The sequence below is a fragment of the Macrobrachium rosenbergii genome, chromosome 48 (assembly GCF_040412425.1).
Source record: "Macrobrachium rosenbergii isolate ZJJX-2024 chromosome 48, ASM4041242v1, whole genome shotgun sequence".
NCBI classification, from domain to species: Eukaryota; Metazoa; Arthropoda; class Malacostraca; order Decapoda; family Palaemonidae; genus Macrobrachium; species Macrobrachium rosenbergii.
Window position 1 is genome coordinate 57,697,048 of NC_089788.1, and position 22,500 is coordinate 57,719,547.

A 22,500-nucleotide genomic window follows, 5' to 3' on the forward strand; every position below is an offset into this window, starting at 1 on the left:
CACCATGTGTTGATGCATCTCCTCACAAAAAACGTGGCACCTACCCCTCAGTAAATTATCAAAAATACTTATAAAGCAAATTCCATCATGAAATTTTCCCTAAATGTTGACAACACAATGAGCAACTCTCTCTCTAATTCATTGTGGATGTTTACTTCATTAAACGTCAACATGATGTAAAATTTATATATTTTTATAACAAGAAAAATATTCTTTATTGAAAATCTCTTACACTGGCACTTCACTTATTCTATCAACAAAACAACAGTTTTCAAGGTTATTGGGAAACAGTTGCAGTATGACATTTTCAGGAAGAATATTTAAGATTTTTTCCTCATGCAGATTTGGTGATAATCATTAAAGGGTCAACTGAAAATATACAGTAAAAAATGTATTACAGAACACCAAAAGACAAAATAAGAGAAAGGGAGTTCTGTGTGGTATCAAATGTTTCTCTCTCTCTCTCTCTCTCTCTCTCTCTCTCTCTCTCTCTCTCTCTCTCTCTCTCTCTCTCTCTCTTGCACTGTGCATGGTTATTTTATATTCTATTTCAAGTTCATATCCTTTAATAAAATGTGAAAAACATATACGATAAGTGAAAAAATATAAAACAGTATTTTTGCCAACAGAGGTTATGAAACATGAATGTATACATAGGGCAAGTTACAAAACAACATCAAGAAATTAATGGTTGGGATGAAATATAATATCAGTGGTGATAAAATATTTTCTTGTGTACTGTTATGATATCTGTGATAATCTTAATAATCTTCATATCCTCCTGGATGTGAGGCTAAACTGTATCCGGTTGCAAAGCTTTTGCTAAAGGACATAATGAGGTTACCTTGAATTGCAGCTACCTCCAGGTCACCCTTGGGCAAGGTGTAGTACCTGTAAGCCTCCCTTGCTAGGGTTCAGCTCCAATGCCTTGTGGATAAACTTTTTAGTTAAAGGCTAAGGAGAAGGAAAACTCCCAATTTAAAACCCCTACTGCCTGTATGGTCAACCTTTTTAGGTAAAGGGTAGGTCTATGACTTATAATCATAGCGTGGATGAGAACTGGAGACCTCACCATGTATAACCTCCAAGAATAATCATGGCTGTGTCACAAAGAAGATTGCAGATGAACGGCGTTAGTGGGCATTATGTCAGAATGGATGCTGTGGTTGTCTCGCCCAGTCAAACTTAGTCATGTGGTGCAGGTGGCATTTGACCGTCATCAAGCTACTGCCCCAAAAAGAAAAGAAAGAAAAGTAATAACAACCCAAAGACAACATAAAACAAGAAAAATAAGGATAGCTACTTGGAATGTTAGAACATTATATCAGGCTGGAAAGAAAATGAATGTAGAGAGAGAAATGGAAAGAATGAAGCTACAAGTATTAGGGCTTAGTGAGGTTAGATGGCCAGGAGTGGGATGTTCTCCAACTTCAACAGGAGGGACCTTCATATACTCAGGAGGCCAGAGTGCTGAGAGAGGTGTTGGTGTGATGTTAGACAAATCTATGAAACCATGTTTGATAGGCTATTGGGCTGTATCTGACAGGATTTTGTTGGTGTGTATAAAAGCCACACCATTCAATATATGCCTAATACAAGTATATGCACCTATGTCTGAACATGATGCAGAGGATGTTGATCAATTTTATCTAGAGTTAAATCAGGCAAGAGAGCAGTGCAAAGAGCTTGAAGTAATTAGGGTTATTGGTGACCTCAATGCGAAGGTGGGACAAGGAAGAACAGCAGATATTGTTGGGCCTCTTGGATTAGGTAGAAGAAATGAAAGAGAAAACAGATTTGTAGACTGGTGCTTAGAGAGAGAACAGATTATATCAAACACCTGGTTTAAGCACCACCCAAGACATCTCTGGACATGGAAAAGCCCTGGTGACAGAATTAGAAACCGAAACCAAATAGACTTTCTAACCATCAGTAAAAGATTTAGGAACTCTGTCAAGCAAGTGAAAACCTACCCAGGAGCCGATTGTAATAGTGACCATGTACCAGTTGTAGCAACAGTGATGGTGAAGTGGAAAAATCAGAGGAAGAGTTCACCTAAATCAAAGAGGCAACTGAAATTATTGAAAACAGAGGAAATAAAAACCAATATAATATAATTGTAGGAAATAGATATGACCAGCTTAAGGAGGGAGGCCCAGTGCTCCAACATCCTCAGCAAAAGTGGCAAAATATGGAAAATGCAATAAGAGAAGGTAAGGAAATAATACCAACAACAGAAAGGAGAGCTCAGAGAGAATGGATGACAGAAGATATCTTGATAATGATGGGTGAAAGAAGGCAACAAAAGGGTAAAAATGAAGATAGATATAGAGCTCTGGATAGAACTATTAAGAGGGAATGCACAAAGGCAAAGGAGAAATGGATGCTTGATATTTGTGAGGAGGTAGAAGATTTGGATAAAGGGGATGAACGGAGAAAGTATGATAAGGTGAAAGAAATTACTTTTAAAAAGAAGAAAAGTATCAGCACTGGTATCAAAAAAGCAGATGGAACCATAGTACTGGAGTCAAAAGAAATATTGGAAAGATGGACGGGATATATTGGAGAATTGTTTGATGATGATAGAATAGAACATCTAGACTTCAGTGACAATGGAGAGGGACCAGGTATAATCAGATCAGAGATAGAGGCATCTTTAAAACAAATGAAAAGCGATAAAGCAACAGGTGATGATGGAATAGCAGCAGAGATTTTGGTAGCTCTGGAAGAATACATCATTGATATATTAGTGGAAATAGTGGAAGGAATATATGAAGATGGAGTGCCTGCAACACAGATGTATAAATCATCAACATTTATCACAATGCCAAAAATACCTGGAACACTGGAGTGCAATAAACACCGGACTATCAGTATCATGAGTCAGATCACAAAAATAATATTAAGGATTGTTTTGAGTAGAATAAGAATTAAGATACTCCCAGGGATTGGCAATGAACAATGTGGTTTTATGAGAGATAAAGGGACAAGAAATGCAATTTTTATTTTGAGAATATTGATGGAGAGAGCAATAGAAGTGAAAGAGGATCTATACTGTATGTTTGTTTTGTTGACTATGAAAAGGCTTTTGATCGGGTTAGACATGTAGACCTTATAAGGATATTGGAACAGATAAATATTGATGGGAAAGATCTAAGATTGATAAAGAATTTATATTGGAATCAAGAGGCATCAGTGAAAGTAGACAATGATGAATCAGAGACTCGGCACATCAAGAGAGGTGTAGGACAGGGTTGTGTGTTATCACCTGATCTCTTCAATTTATATAGTGAAATGATAATGAGAGATCTCAGAGATATGGAAGGAATTAAGGTTGGAGGAGTCAATATTAATAATATCAGGTATGCTGATGATACAGCACTTGTTGCAGACTCTCATGATAAACTTGAAACTTTAATCAGTAGTTTACACCAGTCAAGCAGAGAAAGAAGTCTGTTAATAAATATTAAGAAAACAGAAGTTATGGTTATCACCAAAGATGAAATCCCCCCAAGAACAGATATGAGAATTAATGTTGAAACAGTTAAGCAAACCGATAGTTTTAATTATTTAGGATGCACTGTCACAAGTGATGGGAAATGCAAAAAAGAGATCAGGAAGAGAATATCCATGGCAAAAGATGCATTTGGTAAGATCAAGAAATTAGTCACCAACTCAAAAATATCTATGAATCTAAGGAGGAGGTTTGTGAAATGTTTTATTTGGTCTGTATTGTTGTATGGCTGTGAAACTTGGACCTTGAAGAAGGCAGATGAGGAGAGGTTACAGGCTGCAGAAATGTGGTTTTGGAGAAGGATGCTGAAAATATCATGGACAGAAAGGAAAACTAATGAGGAGGTATTAGAGAGAGTAGGCGTTGAGAGAGAACTTTTGGCTTCAGTGAGAGGTAGACAAATGCGGTTTGTGGGTCACATAGTGAGAAGACGAGAACTAGAACATCTCTCTCTCACTGGTAAAATCAGTGGAAGGAGGCTGAGAGGAAGACCTAGACAAAAATATATGGATGGATTGGTAAGAATGACTGGAGGAAGAATGTCTGCAGCTTAGTTGCTGCAGAGAGCCAGAAATAAGAGAGGAGTGGCGAGCCATGATTGCTGACGTCCTGGGGGATATGGCACCTGGATGATGGTGATGATAATAGAGTTGGCTTAAAAAGAAGCATGTAAATGGTAACATCGTCATTGATGACGTGCAATATTTATATGTAAATTCACATATACAGGCATACAAGTAAACCTTTTGTCATATGAGGTGAGGTGAAAAATCATTAATTACAATAAAACAGAAGATGATTAATTACTTTTTGTTTTCTATCTGCGCATTTTCTGTCCGCCCTCAGATCTTAAATACTACCAAGGCTAGAGGGCTACAAATTGGTATGTTGATCATCCACCTTCTAATCATCAAACGTACCAAAATGCAGCCCTCTAGTCTGAGTAGTTTATTTAAGGTTAAAGTTAGCTATAACCGTGCGCATGGCAATGATGTAGGCTAGGCAACCACTGGGCTGTAGTTTAAAGTTTTATGGGCTGCGGCTCATATAGCATTATACTGAGACCACCAAAAGATAAATCTATTTTTGGTGGCCTTGACGATACAATGTACAGAAAACTCGATTGCGACGATCGGCTCATTTTTTACTTGTTTAGCTCTGTTGCCAAAATTAATTTGCTTTGGACATGTCATAACTGAGAAACACATACATGCTAAAGATGTAAATATGTATAGGATGTTTTGCACAGACACACACACAGTTTCCATAATAAGGCAAAGAGAAAAATCAGTTGTTATAAACTGGAAGATTAATCATAACAAAACAGAAGATTAATGATAACTTATTAAATAATGTTCTTAGAATAGAATAGAATTTTGAATTTAGGCCAAAACCCAAGCGCTGTGACCTATGAGGTCATTCAGCGCTGAGAGGGAAACTGACAGTAGCAAGGTCCTAAAGGTGTAACAAGAGGAAAACCTCCCAGTTGCACTATGAATCTGCTGGGTATAAATCCTGCTAGGCATTTCCTTCTAGAATGCAACAGTTTGATGACAGCTGAAAACCTGCCTGAGATTGTAGCCTCTAACTTCAATTATTTTTCTAAGCTCTGTGGGAAATGTGTTGGCAACCTCTCCATTAGGGAATGCAGCTTCTCCAGTAATTTTTATGTTTTTCAGGCTGAATTAATGCTTAAAGCAATGTAACCATCCTTAACTGGCTTGGTTTCCTCTTCAATTCCAGGCCTTATTGCTTAATTGTTGATACAAAGATAAAGCCTGCTGTAAATTTTTTCCATATATACAATTATATATACATATTTATTCTGTATACAGTATATATATATATATATCCAGGCAGTTCCTGGTTATCGGTGGCCTTGGTTACCAGTGATATGGTTTTATGGTGCTTGTGTAGCAGCTGATCCCTGGTCATCAGTTACTGGCAATTTTCAGTTATTGTCATGCTGTCAGGAGCGGAACCCCCACCGATAACCAGGGACTGCCTGCACACACACATATATATATATATATATATACAATAAACTTCCTGTATTTGTGGTCTCACTATTCGTGGACTCACCTATTCGCTTATTTCTCTGTGGAATGTATCTACCCATTATTCGTGAAAATTCGCCCACTCGCGGTATTTTTCACTGAGAAATATTCACTAATTACTGTATTTTCATATTTTCATGATTAAATGCACTTTTTGTGATAAAACTATTAAACTACTCAGGTATAAGCATTTTTAGAGTTTTTTGTTTAAACTATCAAAATAGACAGTTCTAAGTTATTTAGAGGGGTTGTAAGTATTCAAAATAGACAGTTTTTAAGTTTTTTAGAGGGGTTGTAAGTATTCGGGGACTTTAGCAACTCGCGGGGAAGTGCGGGACGATCCCCTGCGAATATGGGGGTTTACTATATATATATATATATATATATATATATATATATATATATATATATATATATATATATATATATATATATATATATATATATATACTATATTATATAATTATATATCTTCTTCTTCTTCTTTTTTAACATGCTTTTTCCATTTTTGTATGGGGTAAGCACGATGCCTTCTTTTGAAGGACTTTTGATTTGGCTTTGGGGTAGACCTGTAGTCTCGATCGGCTGCCCTGCCTGACATCGCTTAGACCCTGGTAGCGTATGTTTCATGTATCATACCGACCCAACGCCCTTTCTTCCCAGCAGCGAAAGTTGTTGCGCTGGGTAGGGCGAGAGTTCGAGACATGTGAGATGTTTGTTATGTTTTTAGAAGGTGTTGTAGTGGCTTTGTTTTGTGTGTGTATTTAGTCTGTAACACCCATTTGCTTCTTTAAGCAAACCTATCCGTTGATTACATATATAATCCTGGGATGTCTACACGGATAGCATATATATATATATATATATATATATATATATATATATATATATATATATATATATATATATATATATATATATATATATATATATATATATATACCGGGGTTCCGTTCCGACGTCGCATCGTAAGCTGAAAATTGTCGCAAGACGAGACATGGTCAAAAATCGTAAGACCTTAGAGAACCATGCTTTTAATCCTTTGGGGTTTTGAAAACAGTGTGGCCTGCATTTTATTGAGTTTTCATGAAAAAAATCTCCAAATTTTGACCATTCTGCTGTTTTGGAGCCATATTTCTTCCATCAGATTGGCGTCGTAAGCTGGGAAACAATTTCTGATGAATATATTTGAAGAGCGTAGTAGCCTCGAATGTCGTGGTTTAACCTGTCATAACCTAGGGACTTCCTGTATAATATATATATATATATATATATATATATATATATATATATATATATATATATATATATATATATATATATATATATATATATATATATATATATATATATATATATATATATATATATATATATATATATATATATATATATATATATATATATATATATATATATATATATATATATATATATATATATATATATATATATATATATATGTTTGGGAAACTTTTACAGGATGACTGGTTCTATGTGGCAATGTGGCTGGCCACATGATAAAGCCTGTCATTGTTTATGGTCCAAAAACTCACTGCTCCCTGAAGAGCATAAACAAGAGGCTTCTTCATGTTTACTGGCAACACAATAGCTATGTTTGTAACACTGTAATGTAGTTTATGCATTTGTTCCGTGAATGTTTCATCCCCAAATTAAAAAGATATTTAGAGAAGGCAGGCTTTTCCTTTTAAGGCTCTTTTGATAATAGATAATGCTCCTGGCCATCTTCAATCCATCACTGTCAGCACCCAGATGTGCAGGTGTTTATGATCTGCTCAGCAATCAATGCAAACCCCAATGTGAATGTCATGGACTGCTGGAAAGCATTCACCATTGCCAGTGCAAAAATGTTTTTCTAGGGTTGGCAAATAAATGACATTACCATGATGCCATTTACTGGATCATTTGCAGGAGGATGGGCATGACAGTTGTCCAGAGAGGAGTCTTCATGAAGAAGCACTTTTTTTTTCAAGTTAGCCTTTGCTGTGGGCACAAAATATTGCTGAAACCAGTTGGATGAGGCTGCTTTAGTTATCCAGGCATTCCCTTGCAAATCATGCCATACTAGCAAATATTGGACATTTTATTCAATACCTGTCCATTCATGACTTTGCCATCAAGAAACAGTAAGGGAAGGAGTAAACATATAGACCTTACCTAGGCTGCAACATCATGTTCGTGACCCATACCACTGGATCTAGCTGAGGCCAGCAGTAAAATGGAAGCCTGGCATTGATCAGTGTAGCAACACTTGCCCTGTAGGTTTATAAGTGACCACTTCCATGGGAGGATCTGAGAGTTCTTGCTTTGGGTGTTGGCAACTGTGTTTCACAACTCCAGAATAAACTTTGGCACAGTGATAACATTGTGCTCCCCTGTTCAGGCTAAATTCTTCACGGCCAGATGACATGCAACACTGTGTGCCCTCTTAGTTGTAGAGATAAGTGTTGCCAGTTGTGCTTGCCGTGAGACTGATGTTTCCCCTTTCTAAGGATGTTATAGATTCCTTGGAGACCGGAAGGATGGTCCTTAACTCAAGGAAGTTTATAGGATTGCACCTTTCTTAAGGTAATCACAGACCCTTTGCTTGAAGATCCAGAAGGTTGGCTCCCCATCCCTGAGTTGACACATCCATGAACTTCAGGCTTCCAGACCCTTGAGGAACCAGAGGAACTATTCACAACCAGCTTTCTTTCTACTGCCAACAGCAAAGTTCCCATAGAATCATATCCACAGTAGGAACTGAGAACTCCTCTGACAAGGATGAAGCCTTCAACAGCCTGCTGCCTGTAGTTTGAGAGAGCAATTTCTGAAGTGGCTGTGTGAACCAACCTCTCTTATTAGTCCAGATGAAGATCCTGATGACCACTAGCTAGAACCTGTCCCCCAACGGGTGCACCTGCTCCTTTATAGTGTTGATTGACATACCCAAATATATGGTTATTGTGAAAGGAGAGAGGTCATACTTCTCCATTTTTTTACCCACATGTTTCTATGAAAACAGGTTAGCTAGGGAAATTTGTACAGATGACTAAGGTCTGTTATCATCCTCCAATCTCTTGATGTCTTCAGGGAGAAATATCTGAATGGAAACAGCCTCTGCTTCCATGTCCTAAAAATTCCCTCGGTCATGCTTGTAGGACTTGAAGGGGACAAGCTGAAAGATACTGCAGAGTGTAGGGGTTGCCCATCCCTAAAGAGAGTGGTGATGCTAGTCTGAAAGGACTTCTGTGGACCCATGACTCTCTTCCAGTCTCTCACCATAAAGGCCACTGGTTCTCAAGACAGCACCCTCCAGGAGAGCCATGACCACAGGAGGAAGGGAACTTTATAATGACTTTCCCTTTTGCCTGGGATCTTGTGCTGAAAACTTCCACCCTTGCTGGAATGGCAAGGCATTTGTAAACTTGCTGCTGAGTGAAGATTTTTGGATGCTCAGTGGAGAATGAGAGAGGGCTTAACAATAACTTGAAATTGAGTAGGTTTGATGGATACCAACAAGACTGAGAACAAGCCACTCATGATGAAAATCACAGCACTAGTGGCAGTGAAAGGAAGTTTTTCCCTATCTCCCTAACAAAGGCCGTCAAGAAGAGAAAGAGATCCAAGGTTTTAGATAAGCAGAGTTCCTGGAGATATGCAGCAGAAAGAATGCTGAAGAGGTCTTAGAATTCTGCATACCTCTTCAACATATTAGTAATTAGCTGTTAAAATATCTGAAAAATGTGAAGGATAGGGGCTTAACCTAGGAGATCAAATACTGTAATGAGTTCTGTCCACATCTAATGGGGGTGAGTGCCTGTCAGCAGAATCCACTTCTGTAAAAGACCACAGCACAGTACCCCACATCTTAGGGAAGGCAGAATGTTTCAAGTTATCTTAAAAAACAGGGTCTGCTGACTTCAGCAAGGCAGAACTGTGAGATGAAGAAGCAGCCAAATTGGTGGCACAGGCCAGATGGAGGAGAGCAATTGCAAGAGCAGCAGGGGTATATAAGATATCCCTTCCTATGGTAACTGGATGAGAGGAATGATCACCAATCCTGGAAGCCTTCCACCTTCCAAGGTGGAGAACCACCTGCTACAAAAATGAGAACAGCAGAAGCTGAAGAACCCTCAGATCTCTTGAGGTTTTTCTCTATGGCATGGGAAGTGGCCAGGGAGACACCAAGCCATCATCAGAAGCGACCTGATTCCTCACATGAGGCACGAGAGAGGAAGCCATGGTACTGCAACCAGAAGCAGATAAATCTAGAGAGGTGCCCACTAAAGATTTGACAGTATGTTGCTTGTGGAATCTCTCCATAAACAGGAATCAATGGTTTATGGTATAGTCCATATAAATATTGCGCACCCAGATGAGGCAAATAACACTGAACCCTGCAAGACAAATAACACTGAACCCTGCAAGACAAACACTGGAGGAGGGGTTCCTTACGAAAACATGAGTTGAGTTACAGACACATCAAGGCTATCCTGTACAAGTATGTAGATGCATAATAAACAAACAGTTACTAACAAGGCACCTACCATCATCTGCTAAGGATAAAAAGGAGATATAAAATAAAATTCACAGTTTTATTTTTCATATGATATGAAATTCACTCACATTTGTAAATTTAAGAATTTAACTTTAAATATTTAAATTGTCAAACTTTTAATTGCAAAACTCAAAATCAAATAGACCAGAGTATGAAAGAATAAATGTATCTTAATTACAAACAACGTAAAGAGAGAACGAGAGGAAACTGATTATTGTGAAGCTGAGAACAAGAAGAAACAACAAGGCAATATGTAGGCTAGCAAAGAATTACAGTGGGCTTCATACGACATAACCCAACTGTATTGGAAAGAGTGACAATAAATAAACCAAAATAATGTATTCTTCAGAAAATTAAATCAAAATTCAGAATTAAAAGGAAATATGATATAAATTAAAAGATAATACAGTGCATGTGTACAGTAACCCCTCAATGGGTAAGGAAAACACTGGCTGTAAGAAATACAACAGTATAAAAATATAAGTTAAAATTGCTTTAGATAACCCAAAATCCTCCCAATGAAAGAAATATGACTACATGAGACCTCTGTTGCCAAGAAGGTAGGCAAAATATGATTAATACGAATAGCATTAACAAATCTTATTCTTTATGGTACCACGGTATCTCCAACTGTAGTAAAGTACTCACAGTGGTAAATTGTAATACTGTAGACCAGATTGTTTGATGGACACGTTTTCTTAAAATTTTTGTAAATACAGTACATAATTTTCCTCTTATGGGCCTTTGGTTGTTATACTGGATAATGCTTGACGCAGACTACAGGAAATTCAGAAACCTTAGAAATATATTTTTTATTACCTAATCAGACCCTTCCCTTGAGTCCCATATGTAAATCAGTTCTGATTATTCTCTCCCCCCCCCTCAAGCATCTTCCTGACACTACCCCTGCAAGAGACAGGATTGTGGGAGAGGCAATTTTTCACCTTTCTAGGATGTATTAATAATACAGTACTAATTAGTGCAGATTGGCTGAGCACCCGATGCTTCAGATTCTGCTCTAGTGTTATTTGTAAACATTGATTATCTTAGATGTTTTTCTGCATAATTACAGTCTTTCTTTGATTTGCAAATAGGGGGCATATTTGTATCTGTTGATTTTTTGCTGAATCTTAGTCTCTAAGACATTTGTTAATAAGCTTTCATTATTTGTTGAAGAGGTATTGCTTGAGTGGGTAATGAAAACTCTGTCACTTGAAGTGAACTGATAAACTTTGTATAGGTAAATGAAAGTTTTTAATCTTTATTTTTACTTTGCTTTAGAATTCTGATGGTATCCTTTTGCCATTTTATTGATTTTTTATGCATTATATTTTTTCTTCAGGATTGGGCTGATCTCATTGAATATATACTACGTAAGTGTACACGTATTAGAACTGAGAATCCTGATGGCAGGGTAAATTCAATGTTCCCAAGACCACTGTCCGAACCTGTCGCCATTGAATTAACGTGAGTGCTTTATGCAATGTTGTATTTATATGTTTTTATTTATTTAATATTATGTTCGTTATCCTGTTCTTATTACCTGTTGTACAATACATATAGTAACAACAATTCTTAAAGTTGATAAGCAGATGAACACTTCATATTTAAAATGCTAAGGGTCTTTTACATAAAAGTGCATACAGTATTGCTATTGATGCATAAGCACACAGTACTGCAACCTTACAGTGTATAGGAGTAAGTTGGTGTATGCATATATGAGATGAATTGGTGATTAAACTTTTATATATACTGATAACTAGATAAGTATTTAATAGCATGAATCATTGCATGGTGTAACTCTCGATCTGTCTGCATGCATGGATAAGACTGATAGTGAGTTAATTTGACACATGGTTTTTTTATTTATGAAACTGAGCTTCATTGAAATTTGTTTTTTGTTTCATTATGAACATCATACTTCCAAGTTTTTATTATCAAATTCAGTTTCATTTCTGTCCTGTGTTTATCAAGCATGTTAATTGCACATGCAGTACATGAGTATCTCTGTCAAAATTAGCTTTTCTTAACATCAGTAATTAAAATGTTAAAGGTAATTTTTCCCTTTGTCATTAATGATCAAGAAAGCTAGTTACAAATCTGATGTTTCGGAGACTTATTTGTCACAGCAGTTACTGTATCGTGTAATATTTTGTGAACTGCAGATGCTTACTCAGATGCTACCTACAGGACATAGCTAAAAGTCTCAGATGTCTTACGATTTTTTTTTTTTTTTTATCGATTCCCTGATCGAAAATAGTCGTAAATGTAATAACACTGTAATCACAAAATCATTAGCCTCCTAATATGTATAACATAAAAAATTTATAATAACAGGAAAATCGAGTCAGTCAGGGCTATTAACTGGAAATCTTTGTAGTTTTGCCTGAATACTAGGCAGCTTGAATGGTTTATATTGTGAAGAAAAAGTACTATGGAAAAATGTATGAAATGAAATAATGTTTTGAAAATATTTTTTTCTTTTAAGAATTGACTTAGAGTAATGCTTAGTCACTGGAGTTCATAATTATGATTTAGAGATTATAGCTATTGCAATGGGTTTTAAATACCACATAAAGAATAGATAAGATGAAATTCGGCTTCTCATTGTTGTTGAAGAAGCTAGAATATTCATGGCTCTTCCAAACAAAGATGGTTAGGAAAAAATTGTTCCAAGTAAAACTTTTAAAAAATGTTTTATTCATACACCCAAATCATAATCTTACCAAAAGGATGACTAAGAATTTGCAAATGTCATTTACATTCAGGAGGTAAAAAAATGCCTTTAAATGAGACAAACATCCCCCTCCCTCATCTGTCACTCCCTTGTTCAGTATAAAGTTTTCACTATACCAGATGTCTGTACAGTATCTAGTCAAAGAAGAGGAGGGTGAGACTATGATGTGGAGCAATTATTTTTTATCTGTTAAGCAGTATTTGTTTAGAAATTTTGTGTATTTATGCGGGATACGAACCATTATCTTACTAAATTCTCTAGGAAAGGAAATTACTATAATTAGATAAAGAAGTAGCTCTCTGTTTGGGAGAATATCAAGAAGTGAGAACATATCCTATCTGAATTATCAGCTTACTCAATGATGTCGGATCATTGAAAGTTCTGATTTTAAGGTTGGTATCGTCAAACTCGAGCCTAGCAAATTGCCTCAAGTTGAAATGGTTTTGTGTCATAAGGAATGTAGGATGGTAATTAAGATCTGGATACCCCACTGAAAAGTTATGATTTTAAGGTTGGGTATAGCTAGGTATCGTTAAACTCACAGCCTAACAAATTTCCTGAAGTTGGAGTGGTTTTGTCTCGTAAGGAGTGTAGGATGGTAATTAAGATTGGATACCTAAGTGAAATGGACCATATAGTGTGCTGAAAGGTCTGGAAGGAATACAAGATAATGGAATAGCATCTCTAACTTTCTGCAACTTTGACATGGCCAATCATAAACTGTTTGAATGGGAGTGAAGTAGCCTTTTGTACTTTGAAACTTGGCTGAATCCCTCTCTCACTAACATTTCCTGTCCAGAAAGCTATCAGGTTTTTGGAGCAATGGCATTGGCATTTTGAAGAACTGACTGACATGGCTGTAACCTAAGAACTTTCTTAGGTAAAGGAGCCTTCTTTATGTGAACCTCCATTGTCCTAGGCAGAGAAAATGAGATAAGAGTCTGTGACCCAGCAGCCAGGTCTTAGAAGGACAGTATAAGGAAAAGGAGAAAGAAAGGTACTGACTACTAGTTTTTATGAAAAATTTGTTTCAAGATGAAACCTATTCAAGATTTAGTAATATTTCATAGTATCCAGCATTCTTCCATTGATGATTTTTACATTAGACACTGGCCTTCTTTTATGCCTATTAGTGTGGAACAGATGGATATAGTGTTGGACCTCTTGATAAACCATTAGTGGGCTTTGCTTTACCCACTTATGACAAGCTAGAATTTTCCTCCCTACAGAACTACACAGCTCACAATTTTCATTGTATGTTTGAAGTCTGTATGTTTGACAGACTTCTGAAGAAATGACAAAAGCTACAGTTAGAAACTACTTTCAAGTTTACACAGATTTAGAATGGTGATCCTAGGACTTTTTTATGTGCATAACCTTGGAATTAAAACAACATACTTCCATCCATTTTGTAAGCTGCTGAGCAGTGTCTTGTTTTAGCGAGATCCTTTACCAGCTTACTTTCACTTGCTTTTCCTTTTTATTCACCTTTTCTGTGGAGAAGATGCTGTATATTATTTCATGATATTAGGAAAATGAAACCAAGTTACCTTACTCTTAGGAAGATCTAGCTTATAAAAACAAGAAAATCCTCAAGTTAGGGGAAAGTTTAAACAGAAATACCATGTTTCCTTTGCTCAGAAATAAATTCATAATTTTACTAGTCTTTTGCAAGAGAAGACTCTTTCATTCATGGAATGCAGTTTTTACTTACACCTTTCTTTTTCTAGATTTACTTTCTTCAGTAGTCTCTGGATTCCATAAATCCAGCCTAGAAAATGTCATTTTCACTTAAACTTGGAAGGTCCTTCTTCAGTGACTACAACACTGTTCTCCTCTAGATGTTCTCTTACATCCTTCTTTATGCTCCTGTTAAGTAGTGCCTTAACAGTAGGTTTGGGCTACACTTCCCTTCATGGTGACAAAGCTCCTGTACATAAACCAAGACATTGGCAGTCCATATAAGTCTGACATTCTCTTAATTCAGATCAAGATACACTAATATTTTCATGGATAATCTGAGTGTGCAATGATATAGGAATCAAAGGAAATTTAATGCAGGCTGTTTGTACAAACAATAGAACACTACAGATCTTTCTTTGGTTTGGTAACTTTCTTTTCATTTCATGCCATGCCCTAGGGCATTACATTTGGGGCCATTTAGTGCATTGTAATAGCTCCCAATACAGAGGTTATTTTGCACCTGAGTTTTTCTCACATACACCTGTAGTGACAGTAATAAAAAAAATGTCTAGATTTTGCATCTTTTTACCAATTTATCAATGTGAAAGGTGGTTCATTTGATACAAATTTGAGATGATTGATAATTCATAAATTTGAGGTGAACAATACAAGTTGCAATTTTGAGGTGATCTAAGTCTGTTTTCCTCTGTTTAGTCTCCTAAAATCCATGTTGAGCATACTATTGATCTCTGGAAGTCTTCAAGTAACACTGTCTTGAGAAATGGCTCCAACAACAGTGGTAGGTGGTTTTTATTTGTCTCTGTGTCTTTGTAAAACTTATCCAAGAAACTTGAGCTTGTGCTTTACCCTCTCTGCCATCCCTTCTTTAGCTTTTCCCTATAATGTCACATCCTACTTCTGTCTTCAGAAACTACCCAGTTTATTTTCTGAGAGTTGGCCTTTGCTTTTGAGACTACTAGTGACATTTCACTAGCAAGCCTCACCCTCCCCCTCTCTAGTACAAGATAACTGGCTGAGTATTATATGACCATTGTCATTCAAAGAAATGTCTTCAAATTATTTTCACTTTGTCCTATAGTTATGGACTCTGCATTTTCAGCAGCCAAAGCTGCAACTAACATGAAAAGATCACACATAGATATTCCAGTTAGTGATTATATATGTCATCTCTAAAACTGAATATAATCAGTTAATGACAGAATATATGGAACAATGAAAATGACTGTAACAAATTAAAACAAATTAAGCCTAATGTTGGAATGTGGAATTCATCATACCTAAACAACAGACAGGCAGGTAATTTTAACTCATCTTAGAACTGGTCACACTCATTTGACCCACAGACATTTGATGAATAGCCCATATGATCCAGTCCCTGTATTTACATATTGTAAAGTTACATTAACACTTGAACAACTTTTGTGTGAATGCCTAAAATATAATTTCCAACAGATGTCAAGTTTTGGACATAAATCAGTTTACCTTGTGAGAGCAAAGTAAATCAGCTCAGTGGTTTGGTTAAACTACACAGTATAATAGTAATAATAACTAAAACAACAAAATAATAATAATAATAATAATAAAATAATAATAATAATAATAATAATAAATATTATTATTATATATTTTTTTTTGTCTATCACAGTCATCCTCTTCGACGGGTTTGTTTTTATAGTGTGGGGTTCGGGTTGCATCCTGCCTCCTTAGAAGTCCATCACTTTTCTCACTAGGTGCGCTGTTTCTAGTAGTACACTTTTCTGCATGAGTCCTGGAGCTACTTCAGCATCTAGTTTTTCCAGATTCCATTTCAGGGATCTTGGGATCATGCCTAGTATTTCTATGATTATGGGTACAATTTCCACTGGCATATCCCATATCCTTCTTATTCTGATTTTCAGGTCTTGATACTTATAAATTTTTTCTCTTTCTTTCTCATCTACTCTGGTGCCCCATGGTATTGCCACATCAGTGAGTGATACTTTCTTTTTGATTTTGTCAGTCGTCAAGTCTGGTATATTGGCACGTATCACCGTCTGTTCTGATTACCATAGTCCCAGAGGATCTTTGCCTGATCGTTTTCTATCACTCCCTCAGGTTGGTGTTTGTACCATTCATACCACTTATTACTGCAAGCTAGCTAGTGTTACTTGCACAGACTCCAGTGGAGGGCTTTTACTACTGAATCATGCCTCTTTTAGTACTGGTTCTGTGCAAGCGCCGGACATTCACTTGCTATGTGGTTTATGGTCTCGTCTTTCATATTTCATTTCCTGCATGTGGGGGAGATGTAATTTTCATATACTGTATTGTTCTTTGAACATATCTGGTTCTTAGGGCCTGATCTTGTGCTGTTGTTAGCATTCCTTGTGTCCTTCTTGAGTTCTCCCCTCTGTAGCCATTGTCATGTTTCATCGCTGGCCAGTTCTTTAGTCTGTCTCGTACTGTCCGTGCATTCGTTTGTTATGCCATTCCTCTGTTCTGTTTTTCATTCTCCTGTCTCTGTATATTTCTGGGTCTTCATCTACTTTTATCAGTCCTTCTTACCATGCACTCCTTAGCCACTCGTTTTCACTGGTTTTCAGATAATGCCCCAGTCTTCTTCTCTCGATGTTGACGCAGTCCTCTATGCTTAGTAGCCCTCTCCCCCCTTCCTTTCATGTTATGTATACTGTAGTCTCTTTGTATTTGCTCTTGGGTGTAGTGCTTTGTGTATTGTCACGTATTTCCTAGTTTTCTGGTCTATGCTGCGGAGTTCAGCCTTCATCCATTCCACTTCTGCACTATATCTGACTACTTGTACTGCCCATGTGTTTATGGCTTTCGTCATGTTTCTGGTGTTGAGTTTTGACTTGAGTATCACCTTAAGTCTCTGCATATATTCTTTCCTGATCGTGTCCTTCATCTCCTGGTGTTTTATATCCTCTCCTGTTATTCCTAGGTATTTATATCCTATCTCATCTATGTGTTTGATTTGTGGTGCATCACTATATTGTGATCGGAAGTAATGAGTAAAAAGCCACAATAATTTAAATGAGAGACTGTATTTTTCCAAAATACAGAAAAGGATAAAACAGGGGAGCCTTTGGCTGAAGAGGACTGTTGTGCAAATGGTTGAAAACTCCCCCGTTTTATCCCTTTTGTAATTTGGAAAAATACAGTCTCTCATTTAAATTATGTGTTGATGCTATTCCCATCTGATGGCTTTATTCCTCCAGTCCTTGATACTTTGCATTTTTGTATGTTGACCAAGGTGCATTTTTGTATTCCAAACTCCATCCTGATGTCCCCAGATACAATCCTTACAGTCTGGATTAGGGTACAGTATCTATTTCCTTGATGCTCTTACCATACAGCGTAATGTCGTCCATGAACATCAGATGGTTAATTATGTTGCCTCCTTTCTTGAGTTGGTACCCAGCATCCAACTTCTGCAGTACTTTGTCATGGGAATCATGGCTACTACAAAGAGTAATGGGGACAGTGAGTCGCCTTGAAAGATCCCTCTCCTGATGTTAACCTCTGCTAGTCTTATCCCAGAGCATGTAAGTATTGTATTACAGTTGTGCATTGTATTTTTTAGGAAGCTGGTGGTGTTTTCCTCTGCCCCATATATTTTCACAGTCTATTAGCCACGTATGTGGTATCACGTCGAAAGCTTTCTTGTAGTCAATCCATGCCATGCTTAGGGTGGTTCTCCTTCTCTTACTATTCTTCATTACCATTTTGTCTATCAGGAGCTGGTCTTTTGTGCTCCTACCCTTTCTGTTGGTGGGGGATAGTGTTTGTATCTTCTAGGTAGTTTTCTCCCTGTGGTCATCCAATTGGTCACATGGTGGTTTGTCATACAATGCTGGAGTTGTTCTGCTATTTGTGTGTGTAGTGCCTTGAAGTTTTTGAGCCAGTATCCGTGGACTTCATTGGGACCTTGGGGCTTTCCAGTTGGGGATTTTCTTTAGTTGGTGTCTGTCATGATCTCAGTGAATCTTTGTTTTATTCTCCCCATTTCTTCTGCCTTGACTTCCTGGAGCCATGTTGCAGGATTGTTGTGATACTGGACTGCTCCATATGTTTTCCCAGGTTCTCTTACTTGGTTCTGCTTCAGGAATTTCCTGGCAGTTGTCTTCCCCTCTTAGTTGGCTGTATAGTCTTTTCTGGTTGGTTCCGAAGAGTTTGTTCTGTTGATATCCTTTATTCCTGTTCATTTACCATTGGATCTTATGTGCTTGGCTTTAAGCCTGTTTTGTATCTTTTATTGTGTTGTTTAGTCCTTTCCCCCGTACTTTGTTTTTCTCATTTAGTTCCTCTCTTGTTTTCTTGCTTCTTAGCTGCTTTTCTGCAATCTTTTTCAGTTTACTCAAGTCAGATCTCATCGCCATTTGTTTTTCCAGGCACCTTTTCCAAGGCGGTTGCTGTTTTGGTTTCTATTGGGTTGGTTGTGATTGTGGTGTTGGTGTTTGTATCCCCATGAATTCTACTACTAGTCTTGCTCCTGCATATGCCAGGTTATTTGTTTCTGTGATACTGGTGGTGTGTATTAGTTCATTATTTCATTAACTTCACTTGTTTTCTTCCTTGGTTTCTTTGTGTTGTAGGCTTTCATGGAGGGGATCTCTGTTCTTTCTGTATCTGGCTTCATCCATTGTCTGATCTTTTCCACCCATTCCAACCTCTCTGTTACATCTTCAGTGTTTCTCTGTGTGTCATTGTTTGGTCATCATTCCTGCCGTTTTCTGTCATCATCTCTTAGTTTGTCGTCTTTTCCTTCGTTGCTGGGTGTTATTTCTCTTTCCAGTTCCTCTCTTTTTGTTGTGGAGAGCCAGTTCTTTTTCTTGATGTTTCTTACTTCGTCTGCCAGCCTCTGTTCTGTTTAAGGTGTGTTATTTCTCTCATTCCAGATGTTGACCAGTCTTCTTCTGTATCCTCTTTCTTCTGGGTTACTTCTGATGTAGCATCTCCATATTTCCATATTTTCTTCTCTTGTCCATTTCTTCTTCTGGTTTGCATCTGCAGCTCCAGTCCCTGGTTGCTGGTTACTGTTGTTGTGGTGGTCAGTTGCTGGATGACGACCTCCAAGTACCTGACCGTCCTCCCTGTCAATTGGGCTGTATATCTGGCTGCCGGAGGAAGCTCCTCTGTTGCCAGAGGTTCCATTTACATCATTGTCGTTTATTCTTTTGACAAGGGCCACTGTTTTCTCCTCCAAAAGATTTTTGTTGTGAAGTGTTTTTTGCCAAGAAGTAGTTTTTCATTGAGGAAAGTTAAGTACATGGTTTTAAGTTCTTTGTGGAATAATATTTCCTAATAATATCCCTATTTCATGTTAAAGTACGAAGTTTGTTTTGCCCTCATGCGTCTTCACCAAGGTGTATCTCTTGTTTACATTCGTGAATTGACCGCTCTCATTTTTTCATATTCCTCTTGGTTTTGTTTATAATTTTCAGTATATATAGAAAGTACTGTATTTGCTGGCATATAAGACGCACTATTTTATTTTTAAATGTATTAAAAAACTGCCTTAAGTCTGATGCGACTGTTCAGCATTATGGATGGGAGACCGGGCACCGCAGGCTAGGTTAGGCCTATCCTACATTGGGTAGGCAAAAAATTATTGCTAATAATAAAACATTGAAAAACAAGCATAATTGTTACAGTAAATTGTGTTACCAATAATAAAATATTGAAAGCAATCCGAATTATCAGTCTGTTAGTATCACAAACTTATGAAAAATTGCTTACGATACATCAGCAGTTGGCTTATAAGGGAAGCTCACAAGCATACATAACCCACACCTGATATCTCTTACATTATATTAGAACTGTTTTACCTTTCAGGAAACATTTATTTAATCTCAGAAAAAAAAAAAATCCTTCCGCTTGTCAGCCATTGGCAGTGACTGAATGTAAACAAAATCATAGCGTTGGCCTGGTCACCTATTGCAGTAACACATATATAGGTAAAACTTGAGTTTAGTTGTGCAGCCTGAGTCCTACCAGATGCTGACCAGGACAGGTTCCACTTACATAAATAGACCTAACCTTTCCTTAATGCCAGGTCCTGACCTAACCAGATCTTACCTACCTAACCTCACTTAGGGCAACGTCCCCTGACCTGGCTCAGGGGTTGGGGGGGGTGCGGTTTCAAACCACACACAAACACACACACCCAGACCCCTGCATAAAGGTGGTAAAAAAAGTACACCTTAGTTTAACCACACCACTGAGCTGATTAACAGCTCTCCTAGGGCTGGCCCAAAGGATTAGATTTATTTTACGTGGGTAAGAACCAATTGGTTACCTAGCAACGGGACCTACAGCTTATTGTGGAATCCAAACCACACTATAGCAAGAAATGAATTTCTATCACCAGAAATAAATTCCTCTCATTCTTCATTGGCCATAAAGGCAGTAACCTGTCCCAGTCGGCGACTGGCAGGAACTAGGCTAGGCAGTTAAACTCAAGCTTTACCTTTATATAAACAACTGTACAGCTGACCTGAGAGGAGGTGAGTTTGTGTATGGTTTCCCATAGAGTAACATTGTTTATTTATTTATGGTAAATTTCATACTGAGTCCAAACCCATGGCTGAAAAACAAAAAAGGCAGTGTTATAACAGCAGATTTAAATTAGAATCAAACATTTTTCCATACAAAATCACTTGAAGATGTCTTTCAATAAATATATGGTGAAACAAACTAAAATTATTTTTTTCCACAAAATATCATTGTAAAATAGGCATGCGTCTTATGTGAGGGTACGTCTTGTATGCCAGCAAATACATTACATACTCTTAAGGGATTTTATTACAATAAGGATTCTCACAATCTTTAATACTGTATTGAGTTTTTTTTGTAAGATTTCTCTTTCTCTGTATTGCCCTGGAAGATCTACTTTTTATTAATATTTCTCCACCTTACTAGCATCCATTGTTACCATTCATTATCATGAACCCCTGATTAACCCTTAAACGCTGAGCCTCTATTTACAAAAGTGTCTGTCGTATGCCGGTGGCGTTCGGGAGTTAGTGCCGAAGCGGAAAAAAAGTTTTTTTCAAAAAATCACAGCACGCTTAGTTTTTAAGATTAAGAGTTCATTGGCTCCTTTTTTTGTCATTGCCTGAAGTTTAGTATGCAACCATCAGAAATGAAAAAAAATATCATTATCATATATAAATATTGGAATGTATGGCAGCGCGAAAACAAAATTTCATATATAATTGTATACAAATCACACTGTGAGCAAAACGGTTAAAGCTAATGAGTTATTTTTTTTTCGTTGTATTGTACGCTAAATTGCGATGATTTTGGTATATAACAAATTGTAAAACAATCAAAGCAACACAGAGAAAATATTATCACAGAAGATGCATGAATTCGTGACATGCGGACGTAAAAACAAGTTTTTTTCTAAAATTCACCATAAATCGAAATATTGTGCTAGAGACTTCCTGTTTGTTGCAAAATGAAGGTAATTGATTGAATATTACTAGACTGTAAGTGTTTTAGCTTACAGTTGCAGTTTTCGACCATTTCAGTCGAGTTAAAGTTGACCGAAGGTTGAATTTTTTCTATTTATCGTGATTTATATGAAAATATTTCAAAACTGATAAAAGCTACAACAATGAGTTACTTTTTGTTGTATTCTACATGATATTGCGCACATTTTCATGTATAACACTTTATGTAAGGCCTAATATAAAACGGTGCAAAAATTACGACAAGGTGACTAAAGAAATTCTGAGATTTTCAGCCGAGTTACTGCGCACGGACGTAAGGAAAAAGTTTTTTTTCAAAAATTCACCATAAATCAAAATATTGTGCTAGAGACTTACCGTTTGTTGCAAAATGAAGGTGTTACTAGAATGTAAGAGTTTTAGTTTACAATTGCGTTTTTCGACCATTTCGGTCAAGTTAAAGTTGACCGAAGGTT

At 37.0% G+C, this 22,500-nt stretch overlaps 1 protein-coding gene across 30 annotated transcripts in view; it reads left to right on the forward strand.

Moving 5' to 3' along the window:
• Nucleotides 1-22,500, forward strand: part of tim (timeless) — a 510,805-nt gene that overhangs the window by 329,763 nt on the left and 158,542 nt on the right. For all 30 annotated transcript variants that reach the window (XR_010850869.1, XR_010850868.1, XR_010850866.1 and 27 more), the window contains one exon: nucleotides 11,475-11,599. Coding sequence is in view for 26 of the 30 variants with exons in the window: in XM_067091829.1 (XP_066947930.1) it covers nucleotides 11,475-11,599 (125 nt within the window). In the remaining 4 variants the exon portion in view is untranslated. The remainder of the gene's footprint in view (nucleotides 1-11,474; nucleotides 11,600-22,500) is intronic.